Here is an 11,547-nt window from a genome sequence, read left to right on the forward strand (position 1 = left end):
AACTCAACAATTACAACTCGATACTTAGAACAAAATATGACTCTATATGAATGCCTCCGGCAGTGTACCGGGATATGCAATGAATCAAGAGTGACATGTATGAAAGAATTATGAATGGTGGCTTTGCCACAAATACAATGTCAACTACATGATCATGCTAAGCAATATGACAATGATGGAGTGTGTCATAATAAACAGAACGGTGGAAAGTTGCATGGCAATATATCTTGGAATGGCTATGGAAATGCCAAAATAGGTAGGTATGGTGGCTGTTTTGAGGAAGGTATATGGTGGGTGTATGATACCGGCAAAAGGTGTGCGGTATTAGAGAGGCTAGCAATGGTGGAAGGAAGAAAAGTGCATATAATCCATGGACTCAACATTAGTCATAAAGAACTCATATACTTATTGCAAAAATCTACAAGTTATCAAAGCAAAGTATTACGTGCATGCTCCTAGGGGGATAGATTGGTAGGAAAATACCATCGCTCGTCCCCGACCACCACTCATAAGGAAGACAATCAAAAAATAAGTCATGCTCCGACATCGGTTCACCATACATGCATGCTACGGGAATCACAAACTTTAACACAAGTATTTCTCAAATTCACAACTACTCAACTAGCACAACTTTAATATCACCATCTTCATATCTCAAAACAATTATCAAGCATCAAACTTCTCATAGCATTCAACACACTCATAAGAAATTTTTACTATTCTTGAATACCAAGCGTATTAGGATTATTTAATCAATTACCATGATATTTAAGACTCTTAAAATAATCTAAGTGAACCATGAGAGATCAATAGTTTCTATAAAACAATTCCACCACCGTGCTATAAAAAATATAAGTGAAGTACTAGAGCAAACTATATAACTCAAATGATATAAGCGAAGCGCATAGAGTATTCTAACATCCAAATCATGTATGGCTCTCTCAAAAGGTGTGTACAACAAGGATGATTGTGGTAAACTAAAAATCAAAGACTCAAATCATACAAGACGCTCCAAGCAAAACACATATTATGTGGTGAATAAAAATATAGCTCCAAGTAAAGTTACCGATAGAAGTAGACGAGAGAGGGGATGCCTTCCGGGGCATCCCCAAGCTTTGGCTTTTAGGTGTCCTTAGATTATCTTGGGGGTGCCATGGGCATCCCCAAGCTTAGGCTCTTGCCACTCCTTGTTCCATAATCCATCAAATCTTTACCCAAAACTTGAAAACTTCACAACACAAAACTTAAAGTAGAAAATCTCATGAGCTCCGTTAGCGAAAGAAAACAAAAGACCACTTCAAGGTACTGTAATGAACTCATTCTTTATTTATATTGGCGTTAAACCTACTGTATTCCAACTTCTCTATGGTTTATAAACTATTTTACTAGCCATAGATTCATCAAAATAAGGAAACAACACACGAAAAACAGAATCTGTCAAAAACAGAACAGTCTGTAGTAATCTGTAGCTAGCACAAGATCTGGAACCCAAAAATTATAAAATAAATTTCTTGACGTGAAGAATTTATCTATTAATAATCTGCAAAAATAATTAACTAAATATCACTTTCCAAATAAAAATGGCAGCAGTTCTCGTGAGCGTTAAAGTTTCTGTTTTTTACAGCAAGATATCAAGACTTTCCCGAAGTCTTCCCAACGGTTCTACTTGGCACAAACACTAATTAAACACAGAAAAACACAACCAAAACAGAGGCTAGGTAAATTATTTATTACTAAACAGGAGCAAAAAGCAAGGAATAAAAATAAAATTGGGTTGCCTCCCAACAAGCGCTATTGTTTAACGCCCCTAGGTAGGCATAAAAAGCAAGGATAGATCTAGGTATTGCCATCTTTGGTAGGCAATCCATAAGTGGGTCTCATGATAGATTCATAAGGTAATTTAATTTTCTTTCTAGGAAAGTGTTCCATGCCTTTCCTTAACGGAAATTGGAATCTAATATTTCCTTCCTTCATATCAATAACTGCACCAATCGTTCTAAGGAAAGGTCTACCAAGAATAATAGGACATGAAGGATTGCAATCTATGTCAAGAACAATAAAATCTACGGGCACATAATTCCTATTTACGATAATAAGAACATCATTTATTCTTCCCATTGGTTTCTTAATAGTGGAATCCACAAGGTGCAAGTTTAAAGAGCAATCATCAAAATCACAGAAACCTAACAAATCATACAAAGTCTTTGGAATCGTGGAAACACTAGCACCCAAATCACATAAAGCATAGAACTCATGATCTTTAATCTTAATTTTAATAGTTGGTCCCCACTCATCATAAAGTTTTCTAGGGATAGAAACTTCCAACTCAAGTTTTTCTTCATAAGATTGCATCAAGGCATCAACGATATGTTTAGTAAACACTTTATTTTGACTATAGGCATCAGGAGAATTTAGCACGGATTGCAACAAGGAAATACAATCAATCAAAGAGCAATTTTCATAATTAAATTACTTGAAATCCAAAATAGTGGGTTTAGCAACATCTAGGGTTTTAATTTCTTCAATCCCACTTTCATCAAATTTAGCATCAAGATCTAAAAACTCCGAATTTTGGAACGCCTTCTAGGTAAACGTGGATCATATTCAGTCCCATCATTATCAAGATTCATATTGCAAAACAAAGATTTAATAGGGGACACATCAATAACTTTTAGATCTTCATCTTTATTTTCATAGGAACTAGAAGAACACGCTCTTATAAAGGCATCTTTCTTAGCACGCATCCTAGCGGTTCTTTCTTTGCACTCATCAATGGAAATTCTCATGGCTTTGAGAGACTCATTGATATCATGCTTAGGAGGAATAGATCTAAGCTTTAAAGAATCAACATCAAGAGAAATTCTATCAACGTTCCTAGCCAAATCATCAATCTTAAGCAATTTTTCTTCAATCAAAGCATAGAAATTCTTTTGTGAAGTAATAAATTCTTTAATATTAGATTAAAAATCAGAGGGAATCTTATTATAATTTCCATAAGAATTGTTGTAGGAATTACCATAATTATTAGAGGGATTACTAGGATAAGGCCTAGAATTAAAATTTCCTCTATACGCGTTGTTACCAAAATTATTCCTACCAAAAAAATTCACATCCATAGATTCATTATTGTTCTCAATCAAAGTAGACAAGGGCATATCATTAGGATCAGAAGAAACACTCTTATTAGCAAATAATTTCATAAGTTCATCCATCTTTCCACTCAGAACATTAATTTCTTCTATCGCATGCACCTTTTTATTAGTAGATCTTTCAGTATGCCATTGAGAATAATTAACCATAAGATTATCTAGGAGTTTAGTAGCTTCTCCTAAAGTGATTTCCATAAAAGTGCCTCCCGTGGCCGAATCTAAAAGATTTCTAGAAGCAAAATTCAATCCGGCATATAAATTTTGTATAATCATCCACAAATTCAAACCATGAGTAGGGCAATTACGTATCATTAATTCATCCTCTCCAAGCTTGTGCAACATGTTCATGGTCAAGTTGCTTAAAATTCATAATATCGTTTCTAAGGGAGATGATCTTAGCAGGAGGAAAATACTTAGAGATAAAAGCATCTTTGCACTTGTTCCAATAATCAATATTATTTTTAGGCAAAGACGAAAACCAAGCTTTAGCATGATCTCTAAGCGAAAAAGGAAATAGCTTCAACTTAACAATATCGTTGTCCATATCTTTCTTCTTTTGCATATCACACAAATCAACGAAGCTATTTAGATGGGTAGCGACATCTTCACTAGGAAGGCCAGAAAACGGATCTTTCATGACAAGATTCAGCAAAGCGGCATTAATTTCACAAGATTCAGCATCGGTAAGAGGAGCAATCAGAGTGCTAATAAAGTCATTGTTGTTGGTATTGGTAAAGTCACATAATTTAGTGTTATCTTGAGCCATCATGACAAGCAAGCAATCCAACACACAAGCAAAAAAAAAGCAAGCGGGCAAAAAGAGGCAAATAGAGAAAGAGAGGGAGGATAGAGAGAGAGCGCGAATAAAACGGCAAGGGTGAAGTGGGGGAGAGGAAAACGAGAGGCAAATGTCAAATAATGTAATGCAGGAGATAAGGGTTGTGATGAGTACTTGGTATGTTGACTTTTGCGTAGACTCTCCGGTAACGGCGCCAGAAATGGCTCGTTGTCGGGAGTCAAACCTTGACTTGCGCGAACCACCCCGGCAACGGCGCCAGAATTCTTCTTGCTACCTCTTGAGCACTGCGTTGGATTTCCTTGAAGAGGAAAGGATGATGCAGCAAAGTAGCGTAAGTATTTCCCTCCGTTTTTAAGAACCAAGGTATAAATCCAGTAGGAGGTTACGTGCGAGTCCCTAGTACCTGCACAAAACAAATAACTCCTCGCAACCAATGCGATAAGGGGTTGTCAATCCCTTCACGGTCACTTACGAGAGTGAGATCTGATAGATATGATAAGATAATATTTTTGGTATTTTTGTGATAAAGATGCAAAGTAAAATAAAAGCAAAGTAAAAAAACAAAGGAAATAACTAATTATTGGAAGATTAATATGATGAAGATAGACCCGGGGGCCATAGGTTTCACTAGTGGCTTCTCTCAAGAGCATAAGTATTTTACGGTGGGTGAACGAATTACTGTTGAGCAATTGACAGAATTGAGCATAGTTATGAGAATATCTAGGTATGATCATGTATATAGGCATCACGTCCAAGACAAGTAGACCGACCCCTACCTGCATCTACTACTATTACTCCACTCATCGACCGCTATCCAGCATGCATCTAGAGTATTAAGTTCATGAAAACAGAGTAACGCCTTAAGCAAGATGACATGATGTAGAGGGATAAATTCATGCAATATGATAAAAAAATCTTGTTATCCTCGATGGCAACAATACAATACTTGTCTTGCTGCCCTTACTGTCACTGGGAAAGGACACCGCAAGATTGAACCCAAAGCTAAGCACTTCTCCCATTGCAAGAAAGATCAATCTAGTAGGCCAAACCAAATTGATAATTCGAAGAGACTTGCAAAGATAACCAATCATACATAAAAGAATTCAGAGAAGATTCAAATATTGTTCATAGATAATCTTGATCATAAACCCACAATTCATCGGTCTCAACAAACACACCGCAAAAAGAAGATTACATCGAATAGATCTCCACAAGAGAGGGGGAGAACATTGTATTGGGATCCAAAAAGAGAGAAGAAGCCATCTAGCTAATAACTATGGACCCGAAGGTCTGAGGTAAACTACTCACACTTCATTGGAGAGGCTATGGTGTTGATGTAGAAGCCCTCCGTGATGGATGCCCCCTCCGGCGGAGCTCCAGAACAGGCCCCAAGATGGGATCTCGTGGATACAGAAGGTTGCGGCGGTGGAATTAGGTTTTTGGCTCCGTATCTGATCGTTTGGGGGTACGTAGGTATATATAGGAGGAAGGAGTACGTCGGTGGAGCAACAGGGGGCCCACGAGGGTGGAGGGCATGCCTGGGGGGTAGGCGCGCCCCCTACCTCATGGCCTCCCTGTTGGTTGCTTGACGTAGGGTCCAAGTCTCCCGGGTCTTGTTCGTTCCAAAAATCACGTTCCCGAAGGTTTTATTCCATTTGGACTCCGTTTGATATTCCTTTTCTTTGAAACCCTAAAATAGGCAAAAACAGCAATTCTAGGCTGGGACTCCGGTTAATAGGTTAGTCCCAAAAATAATATAAAAGTGGATAATAAATCTCAATAATGTCCAAAACAGTAGATAATATAGAATGGAGTAATCAAAAATTATAGATACATTGGAGACGTATCACAAGGTGAATGCATTGATCTCTCCTGAAGATGGGATGGTGGAAGATGGGGGCGGCAGACTATAGAGCATGCCCATGCGGTGCGCGCTGAGTGGCTGCTCAACTGGTTGGTGCTCCGGGATTTGCTGGCGGGCGGCTTGGTGAAGCCCCTGGATTACATGGTGTGTGTTGGTGCGAGGTCAAAGCACAACATCAAACTTGTAGGTATGGCGATAGTGTTTGCCAGAAAGGTGGCTTTGGGTTGATTCATGTTTTTATTTTGTAAGGTTTGTTGAATAATTTAATATAGATGGATGTGTGATGCACAAGCCAGGGTTATCCTCCTATTCAAAAAAGAAAAAGAAAAACCATAACAAAAAGTAATCAGGATTGAAACGTACAAGATCTAAAATAAACACCTACTATTAAGTTGAACTGTTTTCCGTGTTAACACCTTGAAGAAGGAATAAGCAACATTGTACCATCGTTGCCATGTCCAGCCAAAGATGGACAAGACAAGGATTTTTATCTTGATGATTGAAACCAACCACCGAAGGTCGGCACATCAGCAAGGAGACAAAGCCTTGAAGGTAACAACGCAACTTCATCGCTGTTGAGCCCAACCAATTATGGCCAGAATATCAGTTTTCACCCTGGATATGAAGCAATGTTGCAATCATCACCTTGAAGATGGATCTTTTGGAAGTCACGTTAGCCAGTACTCCCAAAAAGGCATTGGCGGATTAGAGGGTCCATTACGCGGTGCGGATCATATCACAGTCACCCCACACATGCACGAACAAGCATGTAGCATCCGCCATAACCCTAGGTCTGCTGCCTCAACATCCTCTATGTGAGTCGCTGCCACAACATCGCACGCCACCCAACCTGTTGGTCGTAACTGGCCAAGGTTGTCACCTGAACGTCCACAACGCGTAGCCTACCCACAAGATCGAGATAGGTAGGCGCAATAGTCATCATCGGCGCCTTGGCTGCCAAAGCCGTGGGGCGCACAACCTTGACCACCCGCACAACCCGACGGGTACGATACTAGGGCATCACCCTACCGCGAGGCCTCTGCCAAACTTCGCACGATGCACTACCATGAGAGGCCACATCGCAACCTCAATTCCATCTTCTAACTTGGTGCCGACGCCGTCATCCACCAGCCCGATAATGGCTTCCAATGTCGACACTAACAGATCTGCATCCTTGCATCAGTGCTCCACTATGCTTGGGAAAAGAAGGTGGTGTGGCGACTCCCATGACCACCATGGCTTGCGGCCGGTACGACATGCCACAACGGACCGTCTGAATGGCAAGGGGGCGAAAGGGGTAGCCATGACCCTAGAAGCACCCAATCCCCGCGGCATCCCATGGTCACCCTGTCACGCTAGGGTGTGTCGATCGGGCGCCCCGGCAGGCATGCCGGTCACCATGGCTGCTAAGGTCCTATATAGTAGCCATCGACATCAGGGGCAAGTAGAGGAGCCGAAACCCGTACTCGTCGCCATAACAAAGGCCTTCGTCTTCGGCATTGGCAGGTCGTGCACGACCTGTGCGCCCGTCACGTACAACTGCTTCATCAAGTTAGAGCCATTAGAGATGGAAGAGGAAAGGGGGAGGCATGCGCCGATGCCAACCCCGTCGAGGAGGAGGTGTGCGAATCACCCTTCCGCTAAGCGCGGATCTGGTTGGTTTTTACACTTTTGCTATGCCTTGCTCTATATGATACTCCCTCCTTTTTGGTTCATTAGGCCTATCTTTTTTCCTTCAGTTTTTTCATTTTTCTAGTCTCGTTTTCATTCTCTTCAACACGGACTAGTGCATGTTGCCGTTTCTGCTCATTTAGTGGGCATACGTGCATGCGCTGCAGTTAATGCATATTACAGCACGGCGAATGAGAGCGCTAATTGCACCGTTTTGCAACCTACAATTTGTTGCAGCACTCACAATCTACCTTTTTTTGAATCGACACTCACAATCTACCTTGATTGAAGAGTTTTTTGAATTGGGCCCTTTAAACCAAAAGGGAGGTAGTACCAAGTGGCATTAGCTCGGACGAAGGGAGCGAGAGAGCTATATCTTGCCTATTGTGAGATGGTACTCCGTCTCGTAGTAGGCGATCGCCAGATGGACCGACCCATTGTGGGCTCCTGGGAGCGGGTTTTAGGAAGCTTCTATGACTAGTTCAGACCGATTTTAGAAGTTTATGTGCAGGTTTTTTGTATTTTTCTTTTGGGTTTTCATTTTATTTTATTTTTCAATATATGTCTACATTTTTCGTATAGATCTGGAACATTTTCTTGTTCATTTTCAATTATTTTCTTTGGTTTTTATTCATTTTATTTATTTTTCCAATAAATGTCTACTTTTTTCAATACACTTTACACATTTTTCGTATAGATCAGGAACATTCTTTTGATACAAGGTTGAACATTTTTCTAAATACATGTTTTAAACATTTTTTTGAATACGTGTTAAACAATTTTCAAATACACGTTAAAAAGTTTTTGAATGCTATGAAACAATTTTTTACTATGCAAACATTTTTTTCATTTTATAAAAATATTTTCAAAATGCATCAACATTTTTTTAAATGTCACGCATATTTTTTGAATAGTACAAATATTCTTTTCTGAATTATGCGAACATTTTTTTACGTTGTATACAAGTTTCAAAATTCTTTGAATATTTTTTTGACATGCGTGAATTTTTTTAAATGTCGCAAACATTTTTTTGAAAGCTATAAACATTTTTTTTAAAAAAATCACAAACAAACTGGTTACACTGCAATAACATTTTTCTAGTGCATGCTGAATGTGTTCTTTTCAATAAGTAAACTCAGTTTTGGAATATATGTGTTTAAAATATGTTAGAAAATTTAAACATAAGTAAAAAACCGGAAGAGTTTTTTAGAGAAAAAAAACCAAACGAATGAAGAAGCAGAGAAGAAAACGAATGGACATGCAGATGCTACTTGGGCTGGCCAATATTGGTGATGGACGGGCACCCCTTGCGGCGCGTAGAGGGCGGCGGGGAGACAGGAAACGGGCATGCCCTTACGCTTTTTTGCTTGTTAAATCTCGAAAAATGTTCACATTTTTTATAAAAAGATCCTAAAATAGTCGGAAATTAAAAATCATGGATTTAAAAAATATAACAAGTTTTTTATTAATTAAAAATGTTACTGTACAACGAAAAATGTTTTGAATTTCAAAAAAATGTTCTCCGATTTCAAAGTTCGTTCATGAATTTTAAAAATATATTCCCAAATTTCAAATACTGTTCAGGAATTTGGAAATGTTATTGGATTTAAAAATGTTCACAAATATGTTTTTTTTCAAAAATGCAAAAAATGTTATGAAGAATTTAAAAAATGTTCACAAATTTGATTTTTTTTCCAAAATTTAAAAAATGTTTTGAAGAATTTGATAAATGTTCTGAATGTTTTTTTAAATGTTCCAAACTTTAAGAAAGGGTGACACAGCCCATGGACTTTGCATCGTAGCAGTGCACAGGCATCCCAAAAAAAAAAGATTGAACCCACGTCAAATCTACTGACACATACATCGGACTGAGCAGCAAGCCCGATTAGCTATCTCATACCTTGAATTGATATATGCAATCATACTGACACATACATCACGCGGCAAGCGTTATATGCCATACCAAACCAGTGAACAAAAACGTTTCCCTCAAAATAAAATAAAATTGCCTCTTCGCCTTCCTCTTGAGAAATGGAAGATCTGCATACCACGTAGAGACTCTTCGCGTGAAGCTTAACCCCTTCAGATTCCACCACCCAAAAGCATTTAATTCTGCTGTTACCGATGCCCACCAAGGCCGCTATGGAGGATATTTAAAGGGTCCATATGCAACTCCTAAGTTAATCAGAAGGTAGAACACCTACGAACATAGTACTCATCGACCATGTCAAGCGACGGCGAACCAACAGTTGCTGTGAAGCTGTTCATCGAGAAGGAGATGAAAAGGGTGATGTTTGCTGAATCTGGCAGGGAGTTCGTCGACGCCCTCTTCAGTTCCCTCACGCTGCCGCTCGGCACAATCGTTCGTCGTCTCGGTAAGCAATCTCAGATAGGATGCCTTGATGAGCTGTACAAGAGCGTGGAGAATCTCGGTGGAGATCACTTCCAAACCGCGGCATGCAGAACCATGCTTCTTCGTCCTGTCAATGCTGCCGGGTTTTATTGCGATAGGCTTGAGGTTAAAGTGGATGATATCAATAAAACTGGGTACTACTTCTGCCCAACGAAGAGGCAGTTTAGCTCCGTCTGTGGTAGTTGCAATTGCAAAGCTGACTGCCAGGCATACTTTAGGGAATATCCACCGAATTTGGGGGGCACTGTATGGGACAATGAGGATGGGGTATTTGTTAAAAGTGGTCAGAAGTTCATCATCACTGATGATCTCCAAGTTACTCCTTCTTCTACAAGCGTCGTGTTTTCCCTATTCGACAAGCTTGGGCTACAAGGGGAAGTCAAGCTCGAGGAGAAGGTCGTCACACTCAATTCCAACAAGGTTTGTACACAAAACTGTAACTGCGTGTCAATTTTTTCATCGTGGAATGCCATAATTAATTGGTTATCATAAGTTCACAAACATCGTCATTTCTTGCGGATAACTAGCCTGCTTAAGAATGCATTGATGTCCAAGCAACCTTTAACTGGACTGTGTTTTGATGTTGCAATCTCACCAGACGCCTTAAACCTTGATCGGCTCCTTCAAAGTCTGCCTCAACAAGAAGCCAATGAGACAAAGCCTGTGTTTAGTCCAATCAAGATAAAGCTTGTTATTAGAGACGACAACTCCTCAGTGTTGTATGCTGAAGTCGGAGGTGATTTTGTGGACATTATCTTCGGACTGCTTTGTGTTCCACTTGCATCCATAATTAACACTTATGGTGAATGGTCACCAAATGGGTGCATCAATAGTCTTTACACGAGTGTTGATGGGAGCGCAAAAGAATGCATAAAACAACAATTCCGAAGCTTACTTCTTACACCGAAGTTGGCAGCCTTCTTTAGTTGCAGCAAAAATGTAATACAAACAGAAGAATTAAGTCCAAAGAGTTTGTTCATCAGTTGCTTTACGTGCCGTAACTTAAGTTACCGATGCGGCTGCCTCTACCCTTCGTCGAGAACATTTGATGAGACGAATCCAAAGTCCCCAACCAATGGAAGCGATAATACTGCTAAAGCATATGTCAAGGGAGGGCTCAGAAACTTCTTGGTGACCAATGATCTGCGCGTATGTCATTTCTCACTGGCTAACACTCTCCAAGTCATGCGTGCAGCTAAGATTCCAAAGGAGAAGCTTGTGGAGAAGGAGCTCACTCTTGACAAGACCCAGGTAAAAATAACTATTAACTTTTTTGTTTTTCAGCTTCTCTGTTGTAACACTGACAGATGTAGGTTTGCTGGTTCGCAGGTCTTGAAGCTACTGAGAGCTGCAATGCTGACTCGCGGCGCACTCAGCAGCGTGCTCTTGCCTAAGTAGCAGCATCAGTTGAACTGTGGCAGGATTTCTGGAGTACCCTGATCTGGAACCAGAAAATGCGAAGAAGACACTAGTATATTTTGTCATATTACTCCTGTTGTTCGGTCCATGACCATGCGTGTTGCAATTGTTTCTTATTATGCGTCTTGTAGTAACTACGTGGAAATCAACAAAGTATTTCCTATCTGCGATAATTCGGTTACATACCGATATCACCATTCCAGCATACATCAATGGGCACTCACAGAAAATT

The 11,547-nt window shown here is 39.9% G+C and overlaps 1 protein-coding gene across 1 annotated transcript; it reads left to right on the forward strand.

Moving 5' to 3' along the window:
* Positions 1 to 9,707: 9,707 nt before the first annotated feature.
* Positions 9,708 to 11,294, forward strand: LOC147986598 (uncharacterized). The gene is made up of 3 exons (XM_087542077.1): positions 9,708 to 10,332; positions 11,092 to 11,147; positions 11,226 to 11,294. Exons 1-3 carry the CDS (start codon positions 9,708 to 9,710, stop codon positions 11,292 to 11,294), a joined length of 750 nt encoding a protein of 249 aa, XP_087398203.1.
* The last annotated feature ends 253 nt before the right edge of the window (positions 11,295 to 11,547 follow it).

The sequence above is a fragment of the Triticum urartu genome, chromosome 2A, assembly GCF_056163025.1.
Source record: "Triticum urartu cultivar PI428250 chromosome 2A, HENAU_Tu73, whole genome shotgun sequence".
Taxonomy (NCBI): domain Eukaryota; kingdom Viridiplantae; phylum Streptophyta; class Magnoliopsida; order Poales; family Poaceae; genus Triticum; species Triticum urartu.